Raw genomic sequence first — 19,596 nt, 5'->3', positions numbered from 1 at the left:
GCTCCAGCAAAGGAGCGTCCTGGCGCCCGACAAGGTACCAACATAACACAGCTAAAAAGGGAGAACGAGAGAAAACAATTTAGGGAAATAAGAGGGTCTTAACGGCCCTACGAAACGAGAGCAGATCACCGAGGGCACGTATCTCTACAGGAAGAGAGTTCCACAAAGCCGCTGCACGCACTCGAAAAGAGCGGCCACCAGCACGGCTACGCTTAAACTGGGGAACAACTACAAATTCAAGGTCAGAGGAACGTAGGCAACGGACTGGAACATAAGGAGACAGAAGATTTAGGAGAATCTGGGCAGGGGTGCCCTTGAGGATCTTGTAAGACATGCAGAGTACTTTGAATTGGATCCTCTGCTTGATCGGCAGCCAATGGAGAGAGCGCAAGGTGTTCGCGGCGGAGCAGAGCCTGGGTAGGCCCACAACTGCTCTGGCGGCCGCATTTTGCACACGTTGAAGACGAGTGATTTCGGCCTGATTTACCCCTACCAAAAGGGAGCTGGCATAGTCAAGCCGAGAGAGCACCGTCGCCTGCACAATAAGCTGCCTGGTTGAAGCATCGAACATTTTTAACACAGGTCTTAGGCTACGCAGGACGCCAAAGCAGCAGGCGGCAGTGCGCTTAGTGTGGCAGACAAAGCTGAGAGTGGGATCTAACCACACCCCGAGATTTTTTTTATCTCCGAAACCGGAGTCGGGGTGGGACCAAGCTCTGAAGGCCACCACATGTCGCCCCAGAGTTCCGCTTGCTTACCGAAGATCATAATTTCCGTCTTTTTTGCGTTCAGCTGGAGGCAATTGGACGTCATCCAGCTGGCGATCACCCGTAGTCCATTCTGGAATCTTGGGGCATCCAACGCTGAGTCCCCGCTGAGCGTAACCGCCAGCTGAGTATCGTCAGTGTATGACACCATGGTCATACCCCACTGCTTGACGACCTCAGCCAGCGGTCTCACGTAAAGATTAAATAACGTGGGGCTCAGCGAGGATCCCTGAGGCACAACAAGATCCAGAGAATAGAATTTAGACTGATGGGGCGGGACAGCCACGCAAAAAGATCGGTCAGCAAGAAAAGAGCGGAACCACTGGAGAGCAAGGCCGACGATACCAGCATCCTCCAGGCGTTGCAGAAGAATCCCGTGCGAGACGGTGTCAAAGGCGGCGCTAAGATCTAATAAAACAAGAGCCGCCGTTTGACCCGCATCGAGCACAGAGCGCAGATGTTCCACCATATAGAGGAGGGCAGTCTCTGTGCTATGACCCGCCCGGAATCCATTCTGCGTCATGTCCAAGATGTTAGCACGCGCAAGATGGTCAGAGAGGGCAGTATTAACATGCGCCTCCGCTACTTTTGCTGGCCAGGGGAGGAGCGATATCGGGCGATAATTCTCAGGCTTGCTGGCATCCAAGGATGGCTTCTTCAAAATGGGCATAACCACTGCTAGTTTCCACTTGGCGGGAACCGACCCAGATGCAAACGAGATGTTAATCAAAGAGCAGATCGGCGAATGCTCAGGAGACGTCATGTCTCTAAACAAAGCTGGCCGTAACGGGTCAGCCGGAGACCCGGACTTAACTTGCTGGGCCAGATGTTTAAAACTCTCAGGTGTTAGACTAGGAAAAGAATGTAACACCTCTTGCACTGGGTGGGTAGAAAGCCCATCAGCAGAGGGCAAAGCCAGAGGATATGCTCAATAAATGGCTTGGACTTTTTCCAAGAAAAAGGCCGCTAAGGTTTCACAATGCGAACTGGAACAAGAATTATTCGCAGAGGCCTTTTTTGCCACCAGATCCTTAAGAGCCTTGAAAACAGTTTTGGATTGATTAGTGCTGTTGCGGAATTCGAGGGCATAAAATGCCGCACGAGCTCTGCAAACAGCACGATGGTAGCATTTGACGGTGGCCAGATACACGGCTTTTTTACTGATCTCATAATTTTTCTGCCAATCTCTCTCAGTGCGCCTACACCTGCTTTTGAGCGCACGCAGAGAGGCATCATACCAAGGACTAGGGTCCCTTAGTCCACGTTTACTCATGGTCACCGGAATCAGGGAATCAAGGGCCCTGGTAACCCAGTCACAGAAACGATCATAACCTGTATCCACAGTGTCTAACGGACCCAACGGGTCCTCGGACAGCAAACGGTGGAAATCCTCAAGTTTAAGTTTGGTCCAATGACGTCTAGGGACAACTCGGATCATAGGTTTAAGAGGAGGCTCAGATAATAGACACTGGATCCTCACCAAAAAGTGATCAGTCCAGGCCACGGGGGAAGGGATAGAAACCCTTACGTCTGGGAGATTCGTGAAAAAGGGGTCCAGGGTATGCCCACCTACATGGGTGGGATACGTAATCCATTGGGACAGCTGCAGGGCCTCAAGGTCAGCTAGAAAACTACTCACAGTCGGCGCAGTCAGGTTGTCAAAATGGAGATTCAGATCCCCAAGGATAGAAAAGTTAGCACACCCAACAGCTAGCGTGCTAATGGTATCTGGAAGAGCCTCCCTGAATGCCACATCTCTACCTGGAGGGCGGTAAATCAATAAACCAGAAAAAGAAAAATGAGGGGTGATGGCGATCTTAAACGAGGCACTTTCACATCCTACAATTTTTTGACCTTTCCAATCACAAGGGTAACAGGATTTGACAACAAGCGCTATTCCCCCACCTCTAGAGGAGCGGTTGAGTGTGTAAACCGAGTACTCAGAAGGGAGGGCCATATTGAGAATAGCCAAGTCAGCCTCCTGTAGCCAGGTCTCAGTTAAACAAAAGATATCAGGTGATTCCTTTTCAATCAGGTCATAAATGTCCTGATGGTGTTTCACCATCGACCTAACGTTCAAGTTTCAAACACTAAAATCGTGCCGGGAGCATTTCCTTCCAATGACAGACTCCTCACCGATGTAACAAGAAGGGGCGGGGGCCTCAAGTGACCACCTGCCACAGGCACACAAATGCGGGCCAGACAACGGACTTACCCGAGACAACTCACAACTAGGGAGACTCTGGCTGATAGCCACTAGCGCGTCCCTAGAATAGTAAATCATCGTCTCCACCATCTAACCGAGGCAGAGGTCCTGCCCTGTCCTACTCGTCCAGACGCGGACGGGCGCAGACGGGCAGGACTCTGGCACGACTCAGGCTAAGCGAGGGCGAACCCGCTGCGCGATCCCGCTGCGCAAGGCGGGGAGAATTAAATAGGTGTCCTCACTGGCTCCTGCGCACTAAAGCGCACGCAGATGACGGCGCCTGAACACACAGCCACACCACTCCAAGATGGCGGCCAAAAGCAATCCGACCCGGGAACCGGGCCCGCTCAAGCAGCGGTGCAAGACCGTTTAAAGTGCAGGTAAAGGGGCGGTTTAAAAACAAGGATTAATAACCCAAAACACAAATCAAATAGTAAATAGGATTTTTAAAAAGAGCAGTTCAGCAATAAAAGCACGAGGCGCTTGAGCAGCAATGCGCTACCTTGTCAGGGCAAACTACGAGGCGACTCGCCTTAAATAGGTGTCCTCACTGGCTCCTGCGCACTAAAGCGCACGCAGATGACGGCGCCTGAACACACAGCCACACCACTCCAAGATGGCGGCCAAAAGCAATCCACCCCGGGAACCGGGCCCGCTCAAGCAGCGGTGCAAGACCGTTTAAAGTGCAGGTAAAGGGGCGGTTTAAAAACAAGGATTAATAACCCAAAACACAAATCAAATAGTAAATAGGATTTTTAAAAAGAGCAGTTCAGCAATAAAAGCGCGAGGCGCTTGAGCAGCAATGTGCTACCTTGTCAGGGCGAACTACGAGGCGACTCGCCTTAAATAGGTGTCCTCACTGGCTCCTGCGCACTAAAGCGCACGCAGATGACGGCGCCTGAACACACAGCCACACCACTCCAAGATGGCGGCCAAAAGCAATCCACCCCGGGAACCGGGCCCGCTCAAGCAGCGGTGCAAGACCGTTTAAAGTGCAGGTAAAGGGGCGGTTTAAAAACAAGGATTAATAACCCAAAACACAAATCAAATAGTAAATAGGATTTTTAAAAAGAGCAGTTCAGCAATAAAAGCGCGAGGCGCTTGAGCAGCAATGTGCTACCTTGTCAGGGCGAACTACGAGGCGACTCGCCTTAAATAGGTGTCCTCACTGGCTCCTGCGCACTAAAGCGCACGCAGATGACGGCGCCTGAACACACAGCCACACCACTCCAAGATGGCGGCCAAAAGCAATCCACCCCGGGAACCGGGCCCGCTCAAGCAGCGGTGCAAGACCGTTTAAAGTGCAGGTAAAGGGGCGGTTTAAAAACAAGGATTAATAACCCAAAACACAAATCAAATAGTAAATAGGATTTTTAAAAAGAGCAGTTCAGCAATAAAAGCGCGAGGCGCTTGAGCAGCAATGCGCTACCTTGTACAGGTTCAGAGCTGCGGGCTGTCACTGCTGGGAAGTAGCTGCTGTCAGACAGTGTCACAGTCTGTCCGCACAACTTAGGACTCCACTCAGCCTCAGTCTTCGTTGTAGCCCACATCTGCCATTTTATGACCACCGCGTGCAGTCAGTGGGGTGGCTTATTCGCCCCCTCAGGATTGACAAACAGTGGGGGCATAAAGGTGATGTCAGTCGCCCCCAGGCCTCTTAGTGTCTGCAGGATGATAATAAATAAGGGTTACCTTGCAGGAGATCCGATGGAGCATGACTTACTACATTGCCACTTGGCCACACCCCTCAGACGATTGGGTTGTTGACACTGTAAACTCCATGCTCTCAGAGCTGGAAAATCATACTGTTTTTGAAAGTGAAGAACTGTACCTAATTTCTGCTAATTATGGTGAAATGTTCTGTGATTATCATTATCGACATTAATATTTACATTGAGCTAGTGTTGAGCTAGTGTTCAATGCACACCTTTTAATTACACGCAATGGAAACATTGTCCGACTCCCCCACCAGGAAGTTAAAAAAACATATTGGGATAAACACATGTTTTCCTGCCCGTGATACATTAGACTCTAAATATTTTTATTTTAAAATTGTCCCCACACAAGCAAAGAAATATGTGCTGACACAAACCAAGCTAAAATATACAGATGTTATTTGTCAACCAATTAACCATGTAAGGCTATGAGTTTTGGAAGGATATCATTGAAATGAAATTTGTTTAGGGTACCAAACATTGGCAGGTTTAGGGAACAGACCCCTTATTTAGAGCCTGCTTAATTCTAACACCCATGATATCTCTAAATGCCTGAGTTCAACAGACTACTGGTTTAGGATTTGCTAAAATTAAAGACATACATTCACCCTATAATACTACTATTGCTCCATTTGACTATTAGCAGCATTTAACAAATTACAGTGAAGAACAGCTCAATAGCATGGTGCAGAATGGTACATTTAACTCTATACTTTCAGGTCCAAATGGGTGGGTATTGTGGCCAGTTATCCCCAGTCTCAAAACTCAGGGATAGTCACCACCTATTCAGTAGTGAAATTGTGCCAACAATGGTGGGAACATTACACACTGTCTGCAGTAAAACAACATCTCTCCCTCCTATTGGAAAACATGGACCTATCTGATTTCTTGTTGGGTCCTAAATCACTGTCTTCTAAAAGATTTTTTAAACAACATACAATGAAATTTGGAAAGTGTCACAAATGGTAGCAGTTGCACGTTTAAGGTAAATTGATCAAGACAATTTAGATAAAGTGCTTGCTGTTGATGATAATAGCATAAATACTTCTCACATTTACTGTTTGAATAACGTTGTGTTAACTGTTATCGATATTGTGCAAAATGACATGTTTTTTTCATACCATGGGCAAAGTTAGCCTAGATCTGTGATGCCGTTTAGTTGGACCCGAGTGTAAAGACTACCCCAGGACTGCGGGGCCACTACCACGAATGCAGAGGCCCTTTCTAAATCAGGTCCAAAATGTTTTAGAATCAATCATGGTTAAATTGGTTCCAATGCAGAATGTACTGTAATATGTGCTTCATTCATTATCAAATTGGTGGATCTCTTGAAGAGATCATTTTTAAATGTAATGCTCATTACCATCAAAGGAAATTGTGGGTTGTTGTACCACTGACTGAGACAAGGGTCTCATGAAAAGATAGGATTGCCCGGTCAAAGTATGCCTCTAAGTGGGTAGCAGGAGCATAGAGAGTCACTTAGATTTAATATGTGATTCTCCTGCTTCACTAAAGCGAGCAGTTCACCAGCTGCATTAAGAAGGGGGAACTCACACACGGGTTAAGTTCTCAGATTCAGAAACTTAATTTCACGCAGCACTTACATCCCTGTTTAGCAGTTGCTAGTGGCTAGAGGCCTATAGTAATTATGGAGAAATGTTGATAACTATGGGCTGAATTAGAGACAGGATATTAAATCCACGAATCAAGAACAAGGGTACCAAGAAATATGTAGGAATGTTTGGAAAGGAAGTAAAGAAGTCTGGAAAGTAAGGCAGAATAGTTCGTTCCTTGGTTCTATGCAGTTATTGGTTGTTGATCATTTCTTGTTTTCATGTTTGTGTTTCTAAACTGACTTGCAAACAGAGAAGGTGTGTAGTATAGGATTAAGTACTTGTGCTGAATGGTGTGTTGAAAAACAATAGAATAAAAGTGATTCAGGACGCAGTAAATGTGACAACATCTTTTGAGTATTTGGCGAGATAAACAGTAGCTGTGATTTTGCTGTTGAATTAATGCCTGATAGATCAGCCCTGTTTCTGGCATATTTTTGTTCTATACCAATTGGTTAAGCGTGCATAGGAAAAATATTTTGGGACTACTATTAGTGACAGCAGATGTTCTCACATCTGGATTTACAAGAACAAGACTAACCCAAAACTACATCCACAACACATAGAGTGCCACTTACCATTCACTCCTGGGGGTCCTGGTTCTCCCATGACACCCGGCGCTCCAGGAAACCCAGGACATCCTTGGAGAACTGCCACCTTGTCCTGCTCACCCAGACCAATAATCTTTATATCTGAAGAAAGAAACAAGCATCGGTGAGGAAAACATTGCTTGGAGATCTAATCACGCTGTAGAAAGTTCATTAATACAGAAGAATATCACAGGCTATGTGTAAACCCTTTCTATGAGTTCAGACGTGCACCATGAACTGCAATGATTGGGTGAAAGAATTTTTCTACAAAGCCACACATGGTATTCAATATTACTTTACAAACAATTACATATTTTGAGGTAACTGTGAGTGTCAGGCAACTGTCATCCCAACTTCGGCTGCTCTTTTTATACCGGCGGGAATCTCTGGACTGGTAATAAAGCAGTGGCGGCTCCTTTCCTAGGGCTGAAGGTTCCCTGCGTGCAAACGTTTATCTCTACTAATATAATAAAGAGAGAGCCCAAACCTTTGAGGCGGGTAATCTCAGGAACCACAGCACCAATCACAACACCCAATACAGCGTTGGAAAGGGCAGTTGCAGCAGAAGGACATAGGCTATGCAGACGCCCACCATACACATTTAAAAGGTAAAAGAACCGTGCCAGTAAAGTAGTCCCTAGTGGGCGTGTCTGCGTTGTGCTGTGGGCGTGTGCTGGGGGCGTGACAAACGCTGGGGGCGTGTGGTACGTTCCGCCCTTCATGCCATGTCTCATATTGTGTGCTGTGGGCGTGTGCTGGGGGCGTGGGCGTGTGCGGGGCGCGGGATTACGGAAAAAAAAGCGAGCGTTGTGCCCAATATTTCATTGTTTTTTCTTCCCAGGTTCTGTACATTCCAGCTCCGGGTGTCCACCCTGCTCCCTTTAAATACCCCTGCACCCCATAATCATAACCCACCCATACTCCTTAAAATACCCCAACACCCTTAAACACTAGCCCATCTTAACCCTATATATATACCCTGTACCCCAAAACCCAAACCTATCCCTAAACCCTACAAATACCCCTGTACCCCAAAACCCAAACCTAGCCCTGAACCCTATAAATGCCCATGTACCTCAAAACCCAAACCTACCCCTGAACCCTAAAAATACCCCTGTACCCCAAAACCCAAACCTACCCCTGAACCCTAAAAATACCCCTGTACCCCAAAACCCAAACCTACCCCTGAACCCTAAAATATCCCTGTACCCCAAAACCCAAACCTAGCCCTGAACCCTTAAAATACCCCTGTACCCCAAAACCCAAACCTACCCCTTAACCCTAAAAATACCCCTGTACCCCAAAACCCAAACCTAGCCCTGAACCATAAAAATAACCCTGTACCCCAAAACCCAAACCTACCCCTGAACCCTAAAATACCCCTGTACCCCAAAACCCAAACTTAGCCCTGAACCATAAAAATACCCCTGTACCCCAAAACCCAAACTTAGCCCTGAAACCTTAAAATACCCCTGTACCCCAAAACCCAAACCTACCGTTGAAACCCTAAAAATACCCCTATACACCAAAACCAAAACCTACCCCTGAACCCTAAAAATACCCCTGTACCCCAAAAGCCAAACCTAGCCCTGAACCATAAAAATAACCCTGTACCCCAAAACCCAAACCTACCCCTGAGCCCTAAAATACCCCTGTACTCCAAAACCCAAACCTAGCCCTGAACCATAAAAATACCCCTGTACCTCAAAACCCAAACCTAGCCCTGAATCCTTAAAATACCCCTGTACCCCAAAACCCAAATCTTTTCCTGAACCCTAAAAATACCCCTGTACCCCAAAACCCATACCTATCCATAAACCCTAAAACTACCCCTGTACCCCATAGCCCAAAACTATATCTGAACCCTTAAAATACCCAAACACCCCAAAACATATACCTCAGTACCCCAAAATATATACCCCTTTGCCCATACTTACCTTATCCAAACATTAAAAAAACAAGCATTGAAAATGCAATAGGTCTCGCAATAACGCGAGTCTGAACTATTAGCATTGTAAATGATTATGCCCTTTATTTTTGCGTTCTGGTTTTTGGAACATAAATAAAAGGCTTTGCCATTTACACGGCCTATAGCTTAAATTTGCGTTAAAAGGAGACCTATTGCATTGCAATGGTGGTGGTGCTGCTGAGTTTTCTCTGAATCTGCACCCACAATCTGCACCCACAATCTGCACCCACAATGTGTGAGTGGCGTTGCGTGTGTGAGTGGCGTTGCGTGTGTGAGTGGCGTTGCCTGTGTGAGTGGCGTTGCGCGTGTGAGTCGCGTTGGGTGTGTGAGAGGCGTTGCCTGTGTGAGTGGCATTGCGTGTGTGAGTGGTGTTGCGTGTGTGTGTGGCGTTGCGAGTGGCGTTGCTCGTGTGAGTGGCGTTGCGCGTGTGAGTGGCGTTGCGCGTGTGAGTGGCGTTGCGCGTGTGAGTGGCATTGCGTGTGTGAGTGGCGTTGCGCGTGTGAGTGGCGTTGCACGTGTGAGTGGCATTGCGCGTGTGAGTGGCGTTGCGCGTGTGATTCGCGTTGCACGTGTGAGTGGCGTTGCGTGTGTGAGTGGCATTGCGTGTGTGAGTGGCATTGCGCGTGTGAGTGGCGTTGCGTGTGTGAGTGGCGTTGCGCGTGTGAGTCGCGTTGGGTGTGTGAGAGGCGTTGCGTGTGTGAGTGGCGTTGCGTGTGAGTGGCGTTGCGTGTGTGTGTGGCGTTGCGAGTGGCGTTGCGCGTGTGAGTGGCGTTGCGCGTGTGAGTGGTGTTGCGCGTGTCAGTGGCGTTGCACGTGTCAGTGGCGTTGCGCGTGTCAGTGGCGTTGCGCGTGTCAGTGGCGTTGCGCGTGTCAGTGGCGTTGCGCGTGTGAGTGGCGTTGTGCGTGTGAGTGGAGTTGCGCGTGTGAGTGGAGTTGCGCGTGTGAGTGGCGTTGCGCGTGTGAGTGGCGTTGCGCTTGTGAGTGGCGTTGCGCTTGTGAGTGGCGTTGCGCGTGTGAGTGGCATTGCGCATGTGAGTGGCGTTGCGTGTGTGAGTGGCGTTGCGCGTGTGAGTGGCGTTGCGCGTGTGAGTGGCGTTGCGCATGTGAGTGGCGTTGCTCGTGTGAGTGGCATTGCGCGTGTGAGTGGTGTTGCGCGTGTGAGTGGCGTTGCACGTGTGAGTGGCGTTGCGTGTGTGAGTGGCCTTGCGTGTGTGAGTGGCGTTGCGCGTGTGAGTGGCGTTGCGTGTGTGAGTGGCGTTGCGTGTGTGAGTGGCGTTGCGCGTGTGAGTGGCGTTGCGCGTGTGAGTGGCGTTGCGAGTGTGAGTGGCATTGCGCATGTGAGTGGCGTTGTGCGTGTGAGTGGCGTTGCGCGTGTGAGTGGCGTTGCGCGTGTGAGTGGCGTTGCGCGTGTGAGTGGCGTTGCGCGTGTGAGTGGCATTGCATGTGTGAGTGGCGTTGCGCGTGTGAGTGGCGTTGCGCGTGTGAGTGGCGTTGCGTGTGTGAGTGGCGTTGCGTGCGTGAGTGGCGTTGCGCGTGTGAGTGGCGTTGCACGTGTGAGTGGCGTTGCGTGTGTGAGTGGCGTTGCGCGTGTGAGTGGCGTTGCGCGTGTGAGTCGCGTTGCGCGTGTGAGTCGCGTTGGGTGTGTGAGAGGCGTTGCGTGTGTGAGTGGCGTTGCGTGCGTGAGTGGCGTTGCGTGTGAGTGGCGTTGCGCGTGTGAGTGGCGTTGCGCGTGTGAGTGGTGTTGCGCGTGTGAGTCGCGTTGCGCGTGTGAGTGGCGTTGCGCGTGTGAGTCGCGTTGCGCGTGTGAGTGGCGTTGCGCGTGTGAGTGGCGTTGCGCGCGTGAGTGGCGTTGCGCGTGTGAGTGGCGTTGCGTGTGTGAGTGGCGTTGCGTGTGTGAGTGGCGTTGCGCGTGTGAGTGGCATTGCGCGTGTGAGTGGCGTTGCGCGTGTGAGTGATGTTGCGTGTGTGAGTGGCGTTGCGCGTGTGAGTGGCGTTGCACGTGTGAGTGGCGTTGCGCGTGTGAGTGGCGTTGCGCGTGTGAGTGGTGTTGCGCGTGTGAGTGGCGTTGCGTGTGTGAGTGGCGTTGCGCGTGTGAGTGGTGTTGCGCGTGTGAGTGGCGTTGCGTGCGTGAGTGGCGTTGCATGCGTGAGTGGTGTTGCGCGTGTGAGTGGCGTTGCGCGTGTGAGTGGCGTTGCGCGTGTGAGTGGCGTTGCGCGTGTGAGTCGCGTTGCGCGTGTGAGTCGCGCTGGGTGTGTGAGAGGCGTTGCGTGTGTGAGTGGCGTTGCGTGCGTGAGTGGCGTTGCGTGCGTGAGTGGCGTTGCGTGTGAGTGGCGTTGCGCGTGTGAGTGGCGTTGCGCGTGTGAGTGGCGTTGCGCGTGTGAGTGGCGTTGCGCGTGTGAGTGGCATTGCGCGTGTGAGTGGAGTTGCGCATGTGAGTGGCGTTGCACGTGTGAGTGGCGTTGCGTGTGTGAGTGGTGTTGCGCGTGTGAGTGGCGTTGCGCGTGTGAGTGGAGTTGCGTGTGTGAGTGGCGTTGCGTGTGTGAGTGGCGTTGCGCGCGTGAGTGGCGTTGCGCGTGTGAGTGGCGTTGCGCGTGTGAGTGGCGTTGCGCGTGTGAGTGGCGTTGCGCATGTGAGTGGAGTTGCGCATGTGAGTGGCGTTGCACGTGTGAGTGGCGTTGCGTGTGTGAGTGGCGTTGCGTGTGTGAGTGGCGTTGCGCGTGTGAGTGGCGTTGCGTGTGTGAGTGGCGTTGAAGTGTGAGTGGCGTTGCGTGTGTGAGTGGTGTTGCTTGGGTGAGTGGCGTTGCGTGGGTGAGTGTGGTGTTGCGTGGATGATAGTGGGCTTGCGTGGGTGTGAGTGGCGTTGCGTGTGTGAGTGGTGTTGCTTGGGTGAGTGGCGTTGCGTGGGTGAGTGTGGTGTTGCGTGGATGATAGTGGGCTTGCGTGGGTGTGAGTGGCGTTGCGTGTCTGTAAGTGTTGCTGTGTGGGTGAAAGTGGCACAGAGCCTTTGATGTGGCCTGGCGCAGGAGAAATGCTGCTGCTGCTAATTAAATACAAGAGCGGCCAGGAAACACAAGTACGGCCGGCCACATAATTAGAGGAGGAGAAGCCGCACAGCACACGCTGGGAGAAGCCCTTTGATGTGCTGTGCGGCCGCGATGCGCGCTCTGTGCTGGGGGAGGGTCATTAGCCTGAACTCGCGGCAAGATCAAACGAAGGGTGAGAGGGACATTGAGGAACAGGAACAGATGGCCATGAAAGTGTATGGGCCAAAAGCGCGTGCCTGTACGTGCACTCGAAGAAAACACCACGAAAAAAAGCGGTGGTTTGACAATCAGTTCGAGCACTTGAATTCTCACCATTTCCCATTCCTTCGGAATGGTAAAGGACGAGACCTAAAACATGCTTTTACCATTCATGCATTTACAACGAATTTTGTTGTAAATGTATGCGTGGTAAAAGCATATAAAATGTAATGCCATGCGTTATAATGGCATTGCGGAGTCATGGTACTTTCGTAATGAAAGTATGCGGAGGGATGGTATGCGGAAAGAAAGTTGCGGAATAATGGGTGTTTACCCTCCCCCGGTAAGTACATTGGTGGCACGGCGGCCCACATCTCCAGCAACATACTCATATTTTTTCACCACCGATTTGAAAAATGCACAGGTCTCTCTCATTGATGGCCAGCACCGACATACACTTTTAGACACACCTCCCACCACAAGTTCTAGAATTGCGAACTTTAGAGCTGGGGAGCTACGTTCGAATCTCGGCATCAGCTCAACATCCTGTGATTCCAGGCAAATCGCTTTGTCTCCCCGTGCCTTCCACAAATGAATGTGTTCTTCTGTAATGTAAATTGTGCTCATGCCATGTTGTCGAGTTTGCGCTATATAATATTGCGAGGAAAAATAAAGTAGGGAAACTCGAGTTCACACACTACAGAACGCGCACTCTTAAGTGCATCAGCAGTGCACTGTGAATCGGAGCGTTTCACAGGCCTGTCACAGATAAGAAATGCTATCGAAACGAAATCCTACAAAACAATATACTACTGGCCGGCAGCAATTCATACCCGGACAACGTCGGGATGGGCTGCTAGTGTATGGATAAAAACAAACTTCCAACTCGTAAGTTTTCTTGCTGTGCATGGGGGTCATTCTACATTTTCATGACTGTATCTGTCATCCCTCACATAGAGCTGGATGGCCATCGCTAGGACCTTCATTTTCAGAGGAATATACATTAATAAAGATATGTTGGACATATTAAGTAATTCAAGACAGGGTGAATTAAGAATTTATTGGTCTAAAGGATAATTGGTCTTGTTGAAACTCACCTGGACACATGTCCGCAGCATGGCAAACCCCTGCTGCCATCCACCAGAATACGATCAGGTTTGCAGGTGTGAGTCGCGTCATGGCTCCTGTGGATCGCCTTAAGAGTTTGGTCCGTCTCCCACCTAAGGTCTTTTATTCTCCACCCCAAACCTCTGCGCGTGAATGTATACAGTAAGAAGGGATTAAAGTCCAATGATTGTGTGCAGCTATCTGTAGGCCGGTAGTCTATAGTGACGAATTCTTCATTCTTATCTCATCTTGCTCACATTTAATTGGTCTCTGTGGTAGGTTGACTGCAACATTCGACCTTTGCTTCCACTTTCTTGCAGGCTCTGCAACTTTGATCAATAATGTTACAAAGCAACAACTGTGCTCGTGATAAGTGTACCTCACAGCGTCAGACCCTTAAAAAATACTCGCTCGAAGGTTGGATCTGAGCATGGCAGTGACCCTTGACAGAGAAAAAGCCGTCTTGCAGGACCATACTTACACCTTCAGACAAAATGAGAACCGAAGGGAATGGGGGTGTAACGACTGTATAGTTTACTTATGAGGTTGTATGGAAAAATATTGATGCCCATAATATCTACATGCCCCCATATTGACTCTAGAATGTCGATGAGCAACATATCAAGCTAAGCATACATTAGTATGCCTTTTTGGTGAATTGTGCGCTATACAAGAGCCTATGACTATGACTATGACTAGTAAGTATAGATCTACTATTCTTAACTCCACATCTACTCACCTTTAGGATATGGTCGACCTCGATATTTTGGAGTAGTATAAGTGCAGGTTGATATGAAAAACTTGATGTTTAGATAGAAGTCCAATTAGGTATGGTTTGGTGCAGGTTCCAGCTGATCTGGACATGTAGATTATTTTAGTTTGATGTGGGTTGATGGTTGCCAGTGGCCGAGAGTGTTAAGAAATACAGTCCCTCCACAAGGACAACAACTAATCAAGTAATCGTGCTATTTGGGACAGCTTATGTGAGACCTTTTCACAATATTCAAGCTGATGAAACAAGTTACTTCTCTCTGTCCCTCTGTCCCTCTCTCTCTCTCCCTCTCTTTCTCTCTATCTGTTTCTATCTCTCTGCCCCCCTCTATTTCTCTGAAGAGAAGGGTGGTGGAATTCGAAGATTAAGGGCGAAGGTGGAAGGAAAGGACAGGGCAGTCCTGTCAGAAGGAGGCGGTGATGATAGAAAAGAAATCAGAAACATAGCCTGGGAGTAATTCCTGCTTTCACATGCTACTTAGGGCTCCTCACATAATCAGCTTGGGATAGTACCTTGCCTCCCAGTTCAGGCCCAAACTCGCAGTGCCAATCTTTGAGACTGGGATCACAACTACTGTGAGGGGACTCTTAGAAGCTTAGACTTCTAGGTGAGTTGCCAGGATCTGCTTGATAGATGCTTTGGTTACCATGGTCTCTCACTGGATGTTGAGTGGTAGCCAGTAGGACAGATGGCTGAGAGTGTAAATGGATGAGTGGTTCCTGTTAGTCACAGGGTATCATAGTACCAGGTGCAGTGTTAGGTAAAGAAACTAGAATCTTTCTAAAAACCCACAGTTGGAGTAAAGGGACTCCCAGACTCTCAGATATGAGTGAAGTGCATTTGGAATAGAATTCCACACCTAAGTAACAAGGTTCTTGTTGGAAGTTGGCCTGGAATATGCTGTCCACTATTCTAGTGGGCACCTTGCACCAGTCCAAATGACCCCTTATTGATGGTAGGTTAATGACTACGGGCCTGATTCATAGAACTAACTAAATACAAAATCCTAAACTTACTACTTATTCAGTAAACTTAATAGCACACAGTAAATTAGCACAATATACGTTGAGCCCTAATGGCCTACCAAACCATATATCAATAAAGTGATATAAGAACCACGACTTGCATAAATACAAGGCATAGAGCCTTTAGAACTTAAGGGGCCACCAGGAACCACCCAAGGTAGTGACACAGGGGACCCACGGGGGACGCGTGTAGTGTCTAAACACAGCCGCGAATCACCATTAACTTCTATGGGGAAACTCGCAGTTGGAAATTCAAAGATAAAGGACATTTAGAAGAGGACTTGGAGCAAACTCCTTTAGAACTAGGTGGTTCTAGAGTCAACACCCATTGGAGCGCTGGAGTACTCGAGTTACCTCCACCAGGGAAACCGGGTGCATAGGTTCTTTTCGTGTCTGGTTTTGTTGTCGTTTTTAATGGCAATCTGCTGCAAAGTGCTGCTGGCGTCCAAGAGGATATGGTCCGGAGAGATCCAAGCCTGGATCAGAGATGTGAAGAACCTGAAAGCTGAGGGGACAGAGTCTGGGTCACTAGCCAGTGACCTTGAGGGTGATAAGCGGATGTCCACCGATGTCAGGTGATTTCAGGTGAAGAAGGTGAAGCTTGACTCTTCAGCCACGAGGTCCTGCAGACATCGTCGATAACCAGGAGCTGGAATCGAGCTGTCCCATGAAGGATGTCAGTGCTCGGATTGGACCCAACAAGCCTTGGAAACAGCAACCCACACAGAAAGCAGAGATAGGCTTCGGTGCAGACCAGCAAGGTCTGCGTGACTCACCACTTGGTAGGGAGTCAGGGCACGTCTGGAGCAACCAGAGAAGCCCAAGGAAAAGTAGAGTTACCTTCGAGGGGACGCACCAGTCGACGGACCAGAGATCGCAAAGGGGCCTCGAGCAGACAAGCTAGAAGTGGGCTCACGGAACACTCGCGGAGTGTAGGCCCAGAATCTTTGGTGCAGATGGTGCTCGGGGCTTGGACTACAAGTAGCCCAATGCACAACTTCAGGAAGGCTCGGGAAGTTGATGCACTAGCAAATGTGCATGGTGTCCAGGAGTTCCGGTCCCACGTCTTTCGTAAGGGCTGCGAGTCTCAGCTTTGCTGGGATCTCGTTTCGGCCTCTGAGAAGTCTGAAAGTCCATGTCCTGTGTCGCAAATACTTCGGAGTCCGGCGGGAGCTTCGGAATTGCAGACCGCAAGATGCTTCTTTGGTGCCTGTTTGAACAGGGGAGTCACTCCTTGACTCCAAGGGAGATTCTTCCATCTTCTAGTGATGTAGAATGTCGAAGTTCCAGGATATATGTAGCAGAGTTTTGTCCAGGTGTAATCTGAAGTCCTAAGGACTGGGGTCCCATACTTATACTAAGAAAGGGGGTTGGACCTACTCTGTGGACCCACCTATGGGAGGGCCAAGAAAGGGGAGTGGTTACACCCATTTCCTTTGTCCAGTTTTGCACCAGAGCAGGGGCTTAGCGCCCCTGTAACCGGTTTAAACTGGGGTATGCACAGGGACACCAAGTGTGCCCCCTGCACTGTCTGAAAATCCCTCTCTGAGTGCCACCACCCAGCCCCAATACACTAAAGACTGTCTGGGAATGGGTTACATCTCCCTGTGATAGGAAACCTATTGTCCAGGCCTCCCCTGCCGGAGTTTCGTCCAGCAGCAGGAGGTCAGACCCATGTCTGTGGCTGCAGCATCCATTTTGTGATGCTTGGGTTCTTTTAAACTGTTACCGGTCAGACCAGTGTGTATATGTCTTCTCCCTCTAGAAGGGTGGAATTCTACCCCCCCCCCCCCGAGACTGGCGGGGGGAGAGGGGGGGTTGGATTCCAAAGTGTTTGACACCAAACACGACATGTTTTCATGCAGCCAATCCAAAATTAGCATTTACCACGAGGTTACAATGCACTTAAGAGTATATGGTCTGGCTGCATCACAGAACAGCTTCAGAGAATAGATTCCAAAAAGCAGCAGAGGGGTCCTGCTCATGCATGGGCACCCTCTCACACAAAACCAAGCACTCTGCCTTCAGGATTGATAAGGCCTGTCACAGGAGTGACTGGAGTGTACCTAATGTACATGCAATCAATTTAGGGAGGAAGCAACTAGGCTGTGGGTCCTGTATAGCAGGGCCCCAGCCAGACTAAAGTAAAAAAAACTGTGAAACACCAGCAAAAAGTGTGGGTAACCATAGTAAGCAGATTCTACTCTCCTACACAACCCTTCCCCCCCAAACGCAGGGACATTAAACTAACCTTGACCAGTTGAGTCTTCATGTTCTAAGTGGAAATATCTGGAGAGTCCATCTGCATTGGCATGGTTACTCCCAGGTCTATGTTCCACCGTATAGTCCACCCATTGTAGGGAAATGCACCACCTCAAAAGTTTGGGGTTTTCATCCTTCATCTGTTTTAGCCGTAAGAGGGGCTTATGGTCAGTCTGAACAGTGAAGTGAGTGCCAACAAAGTATGGCCTCAGCTTCTTCAGAGCCCAAACCACAGCAAAGGCCTCCCTCTCAATAGCTGACCAACATTTCTCTCTAGGGGTCAACCTTCAGCTAATAAAAGCTACTGGCTGTTCCTGACCTTCATCATTCAATTGTGACAGCACAGCCTATACCCCCAACTTAGATGTATCTGTCTGGACAATACATTCTTAGGAGTTGTTAGGACTTTGCAGAATTGGTGCAGTGCACGTGGCCTGCTTCAGGTCATCAAATGCCTTTTGACAGCTGACTGCCCACTGAACATTTTGTTGCGTTCTTTCAGAAGTTAAGTCATTCAGGGGTGTCACAATGGATCCATACCCCTTGAAAATCTTCTGTAGTACCCAGTCAGGCCCAAGAAACCTCTGACCTGAGTCTGGGTAGTTGGAGCAGCCCAGTCCATGATGGTCTGGATTTTGCTCTGTAATGGTTGAACCTGGCCTCCACCTACAAGGTGGCCGATGTACACAACCTGACTCTGCCCTATCTGGCACTTAGTAACCTTGATAGTTAGGCCTGCCTTTTGCAGGGCCTCCAAAACATTTCTCAGGTGGTCGGTTGATTCTCCCAGGTGGAGCTAAAGATAGCAATATCATCTAGATATGCTGCACTATAGTCTTCCAGGCCTGTTAAGACTTTGTTCACCAATCTTTGAAAAGTGGCAGGTGCATTCTTCAGACCAAAGGGCATTACCACAAATTGATAGTGCCCACTAGGGGTTAAGAATGCTGTATTTGGGTTTGCATCATCAGTTAATGTGATCTGCCAGTAGCCAGATGTAAGATCAAATGTACTAAGAAATTTGGCTGAGGCCAACATGTCTATAAGCTCATCTGCTCTTAGGATTAGATGGGCATCAGTCCTAGTGACTGCATTGAGATCCCTGTAGTCAACACAAAACCTCATCTCTCTCTTACCACACTGGGTGTGAGGATTTGGTACCAAGACCCCTGGACTAGCCCAAGGGCTATCTGAGGGTTCAATAACTCCCAAATCCAACGGGCTCGATTCACGGAACTAACTTAAGACAAAATCCTAAACGTACTACTTTTGGTATTCACAGAAGTTAGGATTTTGTCTTAAGTTTGTCTGTGAATCGGGCCCAACATTTTCTGGACTTCTGTCCTGATACAGTCCCTGACATGATCAGGTTGGTTGTAAATCTTATTTTTAACAGGCAGACTGTCCACAGTGTCCACTCATGAGTGCACCAGGTGCTCTGACTTGGAGTCAGAGAGAACATATGTCTGAACTGATTGAGCACCTGTCTGCATTCAGTTTGCTGCGGGTCAGTGAAGCTGCCTGCCAAGGCTACACCATCTACTGGCCCATCATCAGGGTTCTGTGAGAGCAGGTCAGGAAGTGGATCACTCTCTTCCTCTTGTCCCTCATCGGTAGCCATGAGCTAGCCCATGTCTGCCCTGTCAACATATGGTTTCAGTCTGTTGACATGAACCACCGTATGGGGGCTCCTGGGAGTTCCAAGGTCTACCAAATAGGTAACCTCGCCCTTCAGTGCAACAATTGCATGGGGGCCACTCCACTTGTCTTGGAGGGCTGCTGGGGCCACAGGCTCCAACACCCACACTTTCTGTCCTGATTGGTAAACGTCGGTACAGCCTTTTGGTCATGCCAGGCTTTCTGTAATTCCTGGCTAACCTCAAGGTTTTTTGTTGCCTTTTTCGTGTATTCAGCAATCCTGGAGCGGAGACTAAGTACATAGTCCACTATGTCCTGTTTAGGGGGTTTGAGAGGTAACTCCCATCCCTCCTTCACCAGACACATTGGCCCTCTTACAGGATGCCCAAACAGAAGTTCAAAAGCGCTGTGGCCAACCCCCTTCTGAGGAACCTCCATGTATGCAAATAAAAGGCAGGGTACTAGGATGTCCCATCTCTGCCTAAGCTTTTCTGGGAGACCCTTGATCATACCATTCAAGGTTTTGTTTAATCTTTCAACTAAACCATTGCATTGTGGGTGATAGGGTGTGGTGAATTTGTAATTCACTCCACACTCCTTCCACATTGCAGTCAAGTAGCTAGATATAAAGTTTGCATCTCTGTTGGATACTACCTCCTTAGGGAAGCCCACTCTTGAGAACACTCTCAA

At 49.2% G+C, this 19,596-nt stretch overlaps 1 protein-coding gene across 1 annotated transcript in view; it reads right to left on the bottom strand.

Moving 5' to 3' along the window:
* The window catches only part of LOC144754341 (ficolin-1-A-like), a 249,397-nt gene extending 236,000 nt beyond the window's left edge, over window positions 1-13,397 (bottom strand). Inside the window, exons 1-2 of the mRNA XM_078642030.1 lie at window positions 13,200-13,397; window positions 6,880-6,993 (exon numbers count right to left, since the gene is read on the bottom strand). Of these exons, the coding sequence (XP_078498156.1) occupies window positions 6,880-6,993; window positions 13,200-13,281 (196 nt within the window). The 5' untranslated portion in view covers window positions 13,282-13,397. The remainder of the gene's footprint in view (window positions 1-6,879; window positions 6,994-13,199) is intronic.
* Between the last annotated feature and the right edge of the window lie 6,199 nt (window positions 13,398-19,596).

The sequence above is a fragment of the Lissotriton helveticus genome, chromosome 5_1 (genome assembly GCF_964261635.1).
Source record: "Lissotriton helveticus chromosome 5_1, aLisHel1.1, whole genome shotgun sequence".
NCBI lineage: Eukaryota > Metazoa > Chordata > Amphibia > Caudata > Salamandridae > Lissotriton > Lissotriton helveticus.
The sequence above is the reverse complement of the archived record's forward strand: the minus strand, read 5'-3'. Positions and strand labels throughout refer to the sequence as shown.